The 14,787-nt window shown below is 38.5% G+C and overlaps 1 protein-coding gene across 3 annotated transcripts in view; it reads left to right on the forward strand.

The window, feature by feature from the left end:
* edil3a (EGF-like repeats and discoidin I-like domains 3a) overlaps positions 1-14,787 on the forward strand; it is a 131,602-nt gene that overhangs the window by 58,163 nt on the left and 58,652 nt on the right. For all 3 annotated transcript variants that reach the window (XM_042488581.1, XM_042488582.1, XM_042488583.1), the window contains one exon: positions 10,017-10,130. In XM_042488581.1, the coding sequence (XP_042344515.1) occupies positions 10,017-10,130 (114 nt within the window). The remainder of the gene's footprint in view (positions 1-10,016; positions 10,131-14,787) is intronic.

Here is a 14,787-nt window from a genome sequence, read left to right on the forward strand (position 1 = left end):
TGGGAAAACATTGCATGCATCCGACTTTTGCTGGTAATAAAACCTTCGCTCTGCACATACAGCCTCCTTAGGTGTCCTGTCTTTCCCGCTGAGATGTGAGCAGATGGCTCTTCTATCTCTGCCCTTTTGAGTGGGTTCTGTGTTACATCAAAACCAAAAATGAGAAGGGAAAAGTAATATACACAAAAGAAATGAATAAGCGTGCATCACAGGATAGATCAGCACACTAATAACAGAGGGAATGGACAACAAGATAGCACAAGATTTGCTGATTTCTGTCAAGACTGCAACAGAAACTGTGTTTATATTGTTCCCGTAGTGTTAATACATTATTATTGAGTGCAAAACATTGAATCATGTACAATATTCTGCTCCCTTAAATGAGTCTTGGCGGTCACAGGATGACAACACTAGTAGAGTATGTATGAGCCTTGAACTGATTTGTCCATATGGCCATCAGGTGGATAAATATTCAGAGTGATCTTTATCATCAGACATAAAATTCTCAGAGCATTTTATTAAGGGAGGTTCTAACACAAAAATGTGTTTCACAAAGGTTATGAGTTAATAAAATACATTCCTACATGTCAGACTAGCACTCAAGTAACGTAAATCACTGGCAGTGTGTTTTTCAATATTTACCCATGATAAATCCATTGTATGTGTCCATGGATTGCAATCTTTTTTATTTTTTATTTTTTTTTGTATCATATCCAACATTTGTAACACCAACATGAATCACAGGGCATCAGCAGTATAGCTTGTCCCAGGGGAAACCCTCTCCACTGTAAAAAAAAAAAAAAAAAAAAAAAAGAATGATTACCAAGGATGTACGAGTGGTCAAGGTCAGGGGTTAATTATGTGGCGGGCATAAACAACCGGGTTGTCCACTTCATTTCTGTCGATCGCTGACCGTAAAGGTCAAAGCAGAGCTCCTTGCCTAGATAGAGAGGTCAAGAGGACCAGCTCGCTCACCAAACATGTGAGGGTTCACTGGCTCTGTGACATAAGAACAGATAAGATAAGATGAAACTTCCCCAGGGGGAATCGGTGCATGAGGGCTAAACTGAGTCCAGATGGAGAGATGTAACACGATGAGACATCTCCACATGAAAGTTAAGTCTTGACTAACCTCCAATCGTGTGGCTTACAGTGTCTTGGCAGAAGAAAAAGAAGGCTTTACCCAGATTTACTCAACATCTGACTGTTATTTAATGAAGGAAGTGGGTGAGATGTAGGGGCAATACTGCTGGGACATTACCTTTCATTCTACTAATTAAGTTTGGGGGCTTTACAAGACTGAGAGGATTACAGGCTATTAGCAGGCATTTATTTCAATAATTTGTGTGATTTATGTTGTTGTTTGGGGCCAGTTTAGGCTTTCTGATGCTACTGCATATATAGTTAAGTCCAGCTGAATAGAAAAAAGGAATATGTATTTTTTAAACAAATCAGCCCTTATAAATCAAATTCCCTATGACCCCTATTGAGGATAACAAGAGGACATGCATACTGCCATTGTTTTCATCCTTTTTAAAGATAACATTTAACCTGAACAGATCCCCTATCTGTGTAAATTGACATAACTTTTCTAGGATGTTGGGATTTATGATTGCTGCCATCTGAAATCACTCACATGCACAGACTTAGTTGACTGGATGTCTAGGAGCCAATCACTGTTTTCCCAAATCATCTAAAGGGGACTGCAGTAGAGCCACGCCCCCTTTTCTTCAACAAGCATAGCAAACTTTGAGGCAAGGAGGAAGCACAAGGCAGGCTTCAGTCTATTTATCATATTGTTAATGTACATATTTTGTTTTTAAACAGTTGTTCAAGTAAACATAAGATGTCATATAACAAATATATAGATATCAAAATATCAGACTGATGGCATTTTCTTAGGATTTTTGACTTGGTCAATCCTGTTTACATAGGGAAATATTGTTGTCAATTTTCCGATGATATAGGCATATTAAAATTCATCTGATAAGTTATGTGCACAGAATAATTATCTCAGGAAGTTTTGAAGATACTGTTTTCTAAACATGCTTCAGAAATGTGGGATATTTTGAGGAGCGATGACAAATATACAAATTATATATTTATGTGATGTGTTTAAAGCATCACTTTGCCAGTTGAATCATGAAGAAAAATTAAATCTGTGTTTTTTTTCTTGGAAAAACTTCACATATTTACTTAAGGTGGTTACTCGCATTCAGATTCTCCACCCATAGGACAGAAAAAATAACATATGATCAAGTCATTTAATAAAATAAAAATGAAAAAGTGCATTTAGAGCAGAAATCCACCATTACAATATTTTTTTCTGTTTTTGTTTTTATTCTCTCTTATCTGACATTGGCTGGTGTCAGTACTCTGACCTCTTGTACTCAAACACCAATTACTGCAGAATGATTTACACTCAGACAGGCACAAACGATTTAATACACACGATGGAATTTCATCATCTTCTTTTTCTCATCTCTGTGGCGCATTTATGGGCTCCATTGTGCAAGATTTGACACAATACCTTTACTGTTGAATGAACTGGAAAACAGATTCATCGGGCTGTGTGTTTGTGTGGCTGTAGCAGGTGCAGGCACTGTAGAGGTCAGTGCAGCCCAGCGGAGAGGTCACAGGTGACCCCCTCCCGATGCAGGTCTGTTCTTGCTCTCTGGACGCGCCGTAGCCAATTTAGCACTCACAGCCGGCGCTCCTTCCTGACACATAGCACTATTCATTGCTCTCATTATTGTCCAACTGAGACACTTTTTAGAGAGCAATAGAAGAGCAAAACCAGGGAGCGAGACGTTCCAGTGGACCGATGAGAGCATGATGAGTGTGGCCAGAGGATGAGCAGATTTATTTTGGGGTTCATAGCCTCAGTTTCTGGAGGCTGTGTCTTTGTGTGAGGGGTTTAAGATGGTGATGATGATATTAATGATGGTAACACAGAGTATATGGTATTAATCTTTTAATGAATCTTAATTTATTTATTTTTAACAACTGTTTAATTTTTTTTTTAATCACAATGAAATCATGAATATATTCATTAACCCTTTGAAACCTGAGAAAATTGGTTTGACTTTTTTCAAAAACATGGATAGAAAGCAATGAGCAACTTAACAGGACATGGCTTAAACATTTGCAAAACATTAGTGGTAAAAAAGGAAAAGACCCAGAAAAAGCAGAAAAAGAAAGATGTTTTCAATAGAATTGCTAAAATGTTAAGTTTATTGTTACAGCCCAACCTTGAGGTCAATGAGAGGCATTTTTTGTACCTGAGTGTGCTCACACTTGACTCTGTCCTTTGCCTAGAGTTTTGTCTGTGGAGTGTGCCTCATCATCTGACTCTGACCCCATCAGTCGGATGGCCATCTTCTTCTTTGGTGGCTTTGATTCCACATTGATATCCAAAGCTGCAATGGCAAGTCAATCATTTAACTTATCAATATAATCCATTAATTAATTTATCTTTCTTCTGGAGCTATATGTACATATATATATATATATAGATAGATATATATATATAGATATATATACACACATTGGTTTTATCTATAACAAAATTGTGAATATATGGTTATAATAATCATGCATAAAGTTTTCTGGATGTTTTTTTGAAGTATTAAAAATATTTCCCCTTTTTTAAAAGCTAATTGTCAGGTCATTTCAATGCAGCACAAGAAAACTAATGTCGATCTGGGTTTCAAGGGGTTGATGAGGAAATACATCTACAAGGGACTGACAATGAAACATAACACTGTTCGCATTAGCCCATCAGTAAATATAGTAGTAACTTAACTCTATCATTTGTTCATCTGTTGCTAGTGACAGTACAATCCAATTTTATGCCACTAAATACAGTCTCAGTTGAATCAGCATCGCCCTGGCATGGTTTCAAGAAAAAGTGAACATTATAAGCTCTGCTAAAGTGGTATTATTGGAGAGCCAGTGTGTTGCATTACATTAAATCGTACGCCTTGCAGTTTTATTGTCTCCATGCGCTGTAGAAATCTTTACTCAAACTGGCTTGTTAAATCGTTATAACCAAGATAGCACCATCCACATTAAACTGCAGATATCGGTTGCAAAATGCTGTTTCACCATAAGGCTTGAATGACCTACTTAATTGCAGAATGGTAGACTCTGAAAATTAGAAGTGAGGGGAACTCCTTGGATGCACGCCTCTAACTGTGTAAAAGAAGTTTTGTAAACACAGTTTATTTACCTGACCACTGGACTATAGCACATCTCTCTCTCTTTCACCCTTCTCCTCTCTTCCTTTCACAATTTCTGCCTCTCCAATCTTCTCCATGCGTCTCATTGCCTCCCCTCTCTAGTTTTTATCGGGTGAATTAACTGCACTCCCTGAAGTAATCCCTTTTCTCCCACCTGATTTACTTGCAATACACTGCTTTTAAGTCTCAGTTTTCCCCGCACAGATCTCCCAGGGGCTGATGGCCTCTCATAAAAGGGAAGCAAATCGTAAGATGGGCTAGCTGTGTTTTGGTCTCTCTGTGGTATGTTGTGCTCCAGGCTATTTGAGTGGCTTTCCCATTTGGCTCACCTTTGTATTTGAACCCAGAGTACTGGTGGCAGCCAAGCAGGATATGAACTTAAAGGGTAACAACAGTATCACTTATCTAAGTTGTGTGATTGCAGTGCTGGAATGAGAGTGGATCAGGCTGTGTGCAGAATGAGCTGAGCATCGTTTGTTTTCTGTGCTATTTTACATGAGATTGACTGGTGAACTATACCTGCCTCTCACCCCCTAGCGCCCTCAGGTATAAGTGAGTATGGCTAACAGATGTGTAGATATACAGTGGGTTTTTTTTCTCGGTTCCTTACTCCCTCGACATTTTAGTTAATAATCTCTATAGAGGGTTTGCTATTCACTTTCCACTTATTCTACTCAAGAGCTTACTCAGCTAAATTCTACAGCAACATTTGCGCCATTTATGCTAAGATGTTCACATTAATGCCACAGCATTTATTCACAGATGGGTCTACACTCAGTTAATGCATTGAATTCATTATATCTCAATGTTCACAAGTGGCTATAAAATCATATTTCCGTTTGAGTGTTCCACTAAGGGAATTAGTAAAGACCAATATATCCCTTGTACAAATTACTCTGCTGGAAATGCATGAATGAGGTTTAATATGGGCATGCTGCACCCGATTAATAACTGTATTAGTATTTTTATTGTTGTTGTCACAGTTGCTAACAGTAAGTGGTTCTTGAGGATTAGAGTCTTAAAAAAACTGAAAATGTTTAATAAGAACTGGATATTGTTCTCCATGAGGCGGCCTCTAGTTGGCATTTTTCAGGTTAATAGTTCTTAACAGGATCATGCAGCCCCTTGAACCGGAATTAATTACAATATAATCCCCCCTTGATTGCAGTAACCTCCCAATAATCAAGATGTTTCCTTCTGACAAATGCTTGTTTGTTCATCTCTATGCTAATATTGTGTTGTCAGTATAGTTTCTTGTATTAGTCATGCTGGCTGTTTTTGGATTTGTAATTATATCAGGTTGTCCTGTTCTAGCAGATCAAAGTTACAGATGAGGCTGGTGCATGAGAGAGATGACAGGTTAGCATGAGGAAACGGATTCACTGAAAGCGTGATTCTGAGTCACAATTTAAACAGGACTGGTTAAAGAATAAGCCATGAGAGGCTGTGGTTTATAGCAATTTGGGAACAGCTAAGGGTTCTTGTTACAGCTGTTCTGAAATGTTCAAGCGCCTTATTGCTTTAAAACTATTACTAAACATACCTTGGAAATTTTGGTAAAAATTATCATACAGCAAAAAAAAAAAAAATGCAATAATTTAATGATCACAAATAATTCTTCTGCCAAACAATGTAGTTCTTCAACAACATTTAGGAGAATGTTTGTTGAGCAACACACAGAGGCAGTGGAAAGTGCCAAGTGCTTTACCATTCCTGGCAAAATGGGGCCAAAACAGTTCACCCTTTGGGTCCTAGAATAACTTATGTTATGAGAAAAAAACAAACAAACAATAAAAAAGATCTATTATGCTCACTTTCCCCTCCCCTCACTTCCCAGAAATTGTAACGGGGTGTGGTAGGACCCAATTGCAGTACAACAGAACAGGTGGGTGGTTGGTAATGACCTTTATATAGTCTTTTGGCAGATTCAGTGGAACAAAGGTGAGTATAATCATGTTGCAGGTAAGCAGGGACGGATATCCGTTCTTGGGTGGAGCAGAGTTCGTAGAGAGACTGGGATGAGTTCATGTTCACAGGTGTTAGTTCAGAGTTAAAGTGGGGAAAATGTGGACTAGAAGGTTAATGTATCAGGTATGTTGCAGAAACACTTACAGTAGGGAGCTTGTGGGAAAGGTGGGGACTTCAGAGAGGGGCAGGCAGGATTTGTGGTCAAGGAAGAAGCAGAGTTGGCAACAGGCAGGCAGCAGAGCAGAAGACCAGTAGGAGCAGGCAGCAGGATCAACGAGGACAGGCAGGGAATCGATGTACAACCAGAGCAGTAAGCACCGGCAGCACTAACACGGAGAAGATGTTACGCTCAGCGGGAGGCTCTGAAGACGGCCTGAAGAATGGCGATCTCTCTAGTCAGAGCCAAAGTAGTAGAACACCGCACAGCCACAGGCAGACAAGAACCAGGGAGTGCACAGGCAAAACTTGTGGTCGAAACCAGGAAAACAGTCAGAGAGTGAGTGCTGGAAGGTCAGGCATGGGAGCAAAGACAATCTGGAAAAGAGTGAGTGGAGTGAGACTGCTTAAATACAGGTTTGATTGGAGGTGAAGAGCAGCTGGGAGCACCAGGTGGAGGTGATGAGGCTGATGAGGCAGAGTGGCTGGGTGGAGTAAGAGGGAAAAATCCCACAGCAACAGGAGCGAGGCAGAGCAGACTATGACAGCAATATCATTTTTGTTACAATGAGCTTAAGTACTTGAAGAGTAACTCTGCTACACTAACAAAAATGATATCTCTAGCATTTGACAACAGAGCTCGAGAAAAGTGAGTATAATAGGCTACATATAAAAACATGCAAGCTGGCGGAAATTACATTGTTGACTTACTGTGTGTTGTTGGTGTAGTATGCTGGCTTTGGATGGAGAAAAGGCTGATAGATTGGGCATCAGCAATGACAGGTATTTGTCCAACAAAGCAACAGGACACTGTAAGTTCCTTGTTTGCTAAAACATCTTAACCTGTAGCCTACAGGTTAAGATGGTGTTTCTTTCACCAGCATCTTTGTGGGGTTTTTTTGTGCGTTCATTAAGTGACAATGTTGAGTGTATCACTTCTGACTGTTCTCCCACTGGCAGTTAATAAATGACAAATTATTTGAGCTGCAGTCGGGGGTTGCCCTCTTTAGTCCATCTGACATCCCATATGACAATAGGTGACTAATTGCAGCAGTAATAATGAAATCACAGCCGTGTGTTTCTAAAGCATTTTTCATTTTAGCAGTCATAGTCATGAACTGGAACAATCCATTTGTAAAGCTGAAATTAGTTATGGAAAAGCACAATATCAACTGATTACTTTATGGTTTGCATCTGATTATAGCAAGCGGTAAGAATGTGCCAACACACCCCCCCAAATCCACATCAATAATGACACATACCTGATTTAGAAATTTCATGAAATGATATTTGAACAAACTTTTTCCTTTTAAAAAAGATATTTTGAGAATTGAATTCTTCTTTTCCTCTCACATTTAAGTCTTTATTATAATTTAGCAAAGGTCATGGACTTGTTATTGTTAGTGTAGATCACGGCATTGTTGTGTCCCTCCCTAAGCTTTAGTTTTAAGCCTCAGTCCCGATTATCTATAGAGTATATCTCCAGTTATCTCATACAGGTTAAGTCTCCATAATTTAAACTGCATGGAGTCAACTGCATGCTCCCCAGTGGGCTGTAGACAATGTAGATATAGCCATAATGTAATTTTGGGGAGATGGGAACTGTGCAACAACTACACATTGGAATTGCTTTTTGAAATGGTTTTGAAAATGTCTTGAGAAACAGATATTGAAAAACAGCCTCACATAGATGTGCAAAAACAGACAGTCACAATCTCTGCAATGCAAAAAGCGAAAATAAGGCAACACCCCTCAAAATAAATGTCTTTTGTATGAATCTTCACAGCTTGACATTCAGAATAATTGGGTAAATACGATTTACTTCTCCGTGTTATAATTTACACGTTCCATTATAATTAAAGATGAGTGGCCCCTGCAGTTTGGGTATGATCTACCTACTTTGTGTCCAGCGTGTGTTGATGCAGTCAGGCTTTTGAGAGTAATGTTTTTAGTGCCAACTGTGAAAATCTGCTCTTTTGTCCTGCTCTGTAGGATACAAAATGATATGCTGGCTAGTAAAACAATTTTCTTCAATCTCTTGGAAAATGATGTCCTATTATATACAAGTTGACTTGCATCACAATCTGAGGTTTTGCTGTTTTTTTACATGTGCAGTTTCATTTATCACCAACTATATTTCACTAAAATGGCTGTATAGCAAAGGATTAACAACGTGGCTTCTCTATCATCAGCTATATCTGAAGCAGGATGAAGCAGCCATATTAAAAGACACAGCAGGCCCTGTCTTGCGTGTGCCGGCTGTGTACTCACAATGAAAAAAATAAAATGAAAACACAGTGTTAGATGGAATTCAAGATTATGTATATGATATACTGTATATAGAGAGCCCTCTACACGACCAGGCAGGCACATAAAACAAAATGCATCCTCATGCATTCCAGACAAATGAAAATAAAATAGATGTGTATTTCAAGTTCAACCTGCTCAACTTTTTTTATTGTCTTTTGGGAAAGGTTTTACAGCTCAATGACATCAAACATCTTTTCGCCCAAATACAGTTGTCTCGTGGGTCCCATGTGGATTTTTGGTTGAATCACGAAACATTTCTCATTTCTCTCCCTTTCTATGTTCTCTCCCTCCCTTTTATTTCAATCTATTTTTTTATTCTGCCTTGCTACAGATTAAAGATCCCACTGCTTCCAGTCACAGTACCTCAGTGACCATTATGTGTGAAGACCATGACTGTGTTTCTCCGGAGCATTTGGGACACTCCCTAAAAAAAAAAAAAAAGGGAGAGATATTTTGGGATGTTAAAAATATACCCAAGTGACTATTATAGATATTGTAGATACAATCTCAGGGAGATGAAGCACCGTGAAATACTGACTTTAATCATGTTTCACTTTCTTAAGCTTTCCAAATCTCAGGCCTAGTTAGATATTCATAAAGCCAAAATGTACCTATGAGTCACAGACGACTCATGGTATGTTTTAGAGGATTAAAAGTCTTGTAGCAGCCTTGGGTAAGCTTGAAAATGATTAGAAATTTGTTCAGAATTGTTCACAAGTTTATCCCTGTCCCCCTCTCCCTTGTAAACTATCCCATTTGCCTTAACTGTACCTATAACAGAACAGAGTGCAAATAGGTGTAATGGGTGGAGTTGTGGCTCCATCACCTTCTGTAATTGGTTAGATGAGTCAGTCAGAGAAAGGCTGTTTCAGAGAGCAATTACAGAGTCAATGTGGCTGTACAACAGACGATAATTCTGTTGCTCTCATGTTTCTGTGATACTTTAATGAAGAAACTGAGAATATTTAGCAAGCCCTTACTGACAGTGCTGCAGCAGTCAACAGCTTTGTAGAACTGATGAGGAATGGTACAGTAAAAAGTTTGATAATTATGTAAGCTACAAAGAAAGTACACTAGGTTAATTGTTCTTAACATCTCGAAATTTGGTTCTGTGGTCTAGCATTAATGGTCTCCCAAGGAGCTATTTGATTTATTAGTTTCAAGAAGCGAGTGTCTTTGTGCGAGCGTCTATGGGCAGAGAGAATCAAGTAACACACAGTAGAAATTCAATACATGCTCCCGACCAATGCATTCTAATGAGGATACGGTCTTTTTAATTGCCTACATCATGAATGCTTCAAATGAATGAATGCACCTTTTTTTGTTTCTTGGCTCTTCCAGATATTAACGAATGCGAGAGGGACCCCTGCAAGAATGGGGGCATTTGCACAGATCTGGTTGCCAACTATTCCTGCGAATGCCCAGGAGAGTACATGGGAAGGAACTGCCAATACAGTAAGTGCTCTTGTTTCTTTTAATGCCTGCGACAGTCATGTTTTGGGTTGTCCATGCATCTTTATGTATGTACATCCCATCCTTGTGAAGGCAGTACCTTAAGAACACCTCGAGGGAATATTTTCAGAAACATCCCTTTGGACTCGGTGATGAACTGATTAGATTTTAAAGGTTAAAGTTCAAGGTCATTGTCACCTCATCTATCTCATTCTCATGAACGCAATATCTCAAGAACAAGGGAGTAAAGGGAGTTTCTTAAAATTTGTCACAAACATCCACTTGGACTCAATGATGAGATGATTACATTTTGTTGGTCAAGGTCACTGTGACCTTGCATCCATCTCATCCGTGTGAACACAAACCTCTCAAGAGGACTTTGGAGGAATTTCATGAAATTTGGCAGCAAAGGTGAACTTGGTCTCAAAGATGTCTGATTAGATTTTGGTGGTCAAAGGTCAGTTTGACCTCACAGAACATGGTTTTGTACATAATTTAGGAATTCATATACTTATTATTTTAAAAAAATTGACATAAATGTCTAATAAGATTAAATGATGAAATGATGGCAGTATATTTCCAAAAGGTCAAAGGTCATTGTCACTGGGACATCATCCTGCAAAAACACTTTTTTGACACTAAGCTCCATAAGTCAGGAGACATTTGGCTAGATGCTGAATTCGTTACACTAGTCTTAGGTGCTCATCTTAAAACTGTGGTCATTGTGCAGATTTTCTGTGCTGCCTAGTTGCAGATGTATGTGAAGTATCCATATTTTAGAATATGTAGTGTCTTTGCAACAACATCCATATTTGAAGCATTGTCACCTGTGACTACATATGAGTCTGGACATGGATGTAAACTGTAACGGCAGCTTGACCTGTGTGCGGAAGCATATAACTGCGAGGCGGTAAGTCCAGTTTTTCATGTTTGTCTTTTAAGTCTTTAATAACTCCCATTAATTCCTAACAGCACACCAGATGCTGCAGGTAATGCACAGTGGGTAGTATTAGCCAAGTGGACTGAATGATCAAAGACATTTAGCTGGTTAGAACATCTCTGCATGCTTCAGTGGATAGTGTGCCGATCTTTGATGAAAACCTCTTCAGAGGTGAGACATGTATGTTAGTGTTTAGGACCTTTCTTTGACTCTGGTAATGTCCATCATTGTTATTATCATGATTATAGATTTTTTTTAAGTTTACATGTAGCGCCCAACTGATATTATCTCACAACAGTATGTTTTAAATAAGTCCTTCAAAAAAAATGAGTTTTTTCTAATAAGTAAGGAAAAGTCTTGAGTTGTTTATGATGTAATTATCCCGATTACGACTGAAAGTCAATTTTAGGTGAGATACTGGACAGAATGAATTTCACTGAAAGTACACACACAAACTGAAATTCTCTCTTTATATTTTTTAGATGTCTAGCCCAAAAGAATACATTATTATTTATGACAGATTTGATATCATAAGTCTTCATATCCCATGCAGTGTTTCTCAATGCTTTCTGAATCAAAGGCATTATTTGTAACATATACACAGTGCATTTATTTCATTTACATCATGAAAATAAATCCAAATTTCTCCTTATATTAGCTTAATAGAAAACATGAATAACTAGAAAAAAAATGCTCAATTTCTGTATGTTCAAAGTAACACACTAAACCCTATAGCAAATAATAATAATTTTTTAAAAACCTGAGCATTTGAATGCTGAGAAGTCACGGCCACTTTGTGCTCGCAAGCCCTCATTTCATTTCGTTTGCCCGGTGGCTTTGCAGAGCGAGAGAGAGCTTCCGTCTTATCACAAGTAGCTTTCTTTTTGCAAGATGCCAGAGAGCTTAAAGTGGCCTTGTGTGTTTATTATGCTATTGTGGGAATTTTGTCTGCTCAGTCTAGGAACATATTAGGATTAATGTATCAGTGGACTCAGAGCCCTGAGCCACCCCTGCACCGCTACTTACAAATTAATTCATCAGATTTTCTATCTTAGGTGCAGCACAGTCATTCAGCAGTAGCATCAGGAATTTTCAGGAGCAAGTCTGATTCAGAAAGGCATTTGGAAGTTGCTATAGTTGTTTTTGTAAACTGACATATGGCGGAGAGGGATTTGTGAATAGAGAGGAGTAAAGAGGCAAAGGTTGACTGATAGGGTTGGTGGAGTAAGTGAAGAACTGGAGGAGAAAGATTTAGTCTTGCTGATTGAACATATGCCAAGCTCCATTATTTGTTTAATGATGCTCATTTCCATTTCCCCATATAAATTCAATATTTGTACAGCGTATTATGCAACCATTAATTCAGCCAGTCAAAGATGCAGTGCAGTCTGTAAGAATGAGGATGCTTGTTTTGGGTCTGTGCTTTAACACAAAAATAATGTCCATGAGGTGAAAGTGTGCACTCCCGGCTTTCATTTTTTTGGTGTTTACATCCATAACAGATAAACGAAGAAGAAATTGTAGCCCTTTTTAGACAAGTACAAATCCCTCAAGGGTAAAGAGGGCAATAAGTCTTACACTGTTCATCCAATTTGGATGTAAACAACCCTAAACACCCCTTAAGCTAAAGCACTATAACCTTGTTTTTGTGGGTTTTTTTTAATGGTTTCTTCATCATTCAGAATTCAGGGCAGCCAAACATACTGAACTACAGCCCTAATGCTTTGCAGCTGAGCTATATTTTCTGGGGAAGGTTGCTTTATGACAAAAATCAGCCTGAATAAAGTGTCTGGATTTCCAGGAACAGAAAAAAGGGGTGTTACCTATCACAAAATGTATAAAAGAAACCATTACAAAGACAAATGTGTTAAGTGTTGAAATTGTAGTTGCTCCTCTTACTAATAATACATACCTTAAAAAAATATAAACCAAGTTCCAAAAATGTTGAATCCTACATGTCCCGTAATGCAACTCAATAGCATTTTTTTTATTACACCCTCCACACCTCCTTTGCAACTTTACATGCTCACTTTGTAATGCCGTCTTTCAGCTAAAAATGTATAGCCTTCAAACCCAAGTTTATTTTTGCTTTTTTTCACTGTAATTACTGAAGTGATCTCCGTGTGTGAAAGTGGTGGAATGCCCCTTTAAAATTAAAATCCAGTTTTTGCCTTTGAAATATAAATTTGTGGAAATGTCACAGCCTTATCATAAGAAGAACAGTCAGTGGGGTCTCCAATGAATATAGCATGCATAGAGAACGGCGCCTAGAATCTACTTTTATGCAAGGACTCGTCATCTCCTCTGACTTGTTCCTTCAACCCACATTGTGTGTGTGGGCAAGTCCCGCACACACATTGGCTGCTGGAGATTAAACTGCTGTACATTTCCTGGCTATACCAGAAATGAGCGTGTGAATATAATGTGATGGCAGCAGTGAGCTCTTGGCCATTGTCTGTCTGTTTGGTGATTATCCGATTTTACTGAAATAATTACAGTGCCTTCAGTATTGATTCCCATGATCCAATGGAAAGCGAGAAGAGAGAAGAAGAATAATATCTGTCACTTGCCAACATGAATCCCAGTAAAATATACAAGAAGGCATAAAATACAGTGAGATAACACTTGGCACATATATTGCCTCAGTCTTTCTGTTGAAGCAAATTTGGGATTGTTACTGCTGTGTTTGTCCAGAGACATTCATGCTTTCAGACACTAATATGGGTTAAATGGTTGGCTAAAGACCCATTATTGAGGCAAGATGAGGAAACTCTACGGCTCCATTTTTCAAAATCATCTGCTGTGATGATTGTAGAACCATCTGCCTTAAACAGAAGCTAAATCGATTTCAGAACACCAAGGTTTGCTTCAACTTTCTTCCATCCTGTGATGTCAAATAAAACCCAGTAGCCTTGTGTCAAATACACTGCAGTAAGCTGGAAGCTCTGGCCATTTACTGCAAATAGCCTACGTTTTCATGACCCTTTGACATAAGTTCATTTAAGAGCTTGTCGATGGCTGATCTGTTTCTTTTAACTTTATTTGCATTTCCATCACAAGTGTTGTGAAACATCATTATGTACAGGAAATGTTTAATGAATTAAAAACAGAAACAACTATTACATAATTTAGTCCCCAAATATTTCACTAAGAATTAGGAATGCAGCAACATCTTAGTTAAATCCAAATGGAAGGATCGCGGGTTGTGACAGGAATGTTGTAAACAAACTCCATTTATTGTTGCACATGGTTGCACTATTTATTTAATATGCTGCAGACTAGAGCTGGGTTTTGGCATTTGATACTTCACACTATCACCCAGCACCAAGTAGCATGGTAAAGTCTCCAGCCAAAAGATATCTGCATTTGATCTTTTTTGCTGTGATTGCTTTGAACAACGGTCGCAGCAAACTCAGTTTGACACCGAAACAGCACGACTCTAATTAAACCTGTCAATAACCATTAGGTAACATAAATTGTGTGATGCTAGCAGTTAGTCCTGTTGCTGTGTGTGCTGGCAGGGTCTCACAACTGATATAGCAAAGCTCACACTCCCGCAGCAGCAGCTGCAACCCATACAGTCATATCGTAATATTGAACATGGTGTATTTGATGAAGTTTACAGTTCAGCATGCTGACAAAACCTTCAAAAGTATCGCTATACTACATGCCACTCCATAAACATTATTTGAATGCAGTATTCTATTGGTAACAGTATCG

The sequence above is a fragment of the Plectropomus leopardus genome, chromosome 6, assembly GCF_008729295.1.
Source record: "Plectropomus leopardus isolate mb chromosome 6, YSFRI_Pleo_2.0, whole genome shotgun sequence".
Taxonomy (NCBI): Eukaryota; Metazoa; Chordata; class Actinopteri; order Perciformes; family Serranidae; genus Plectropomus; species Plectropomus leopardus.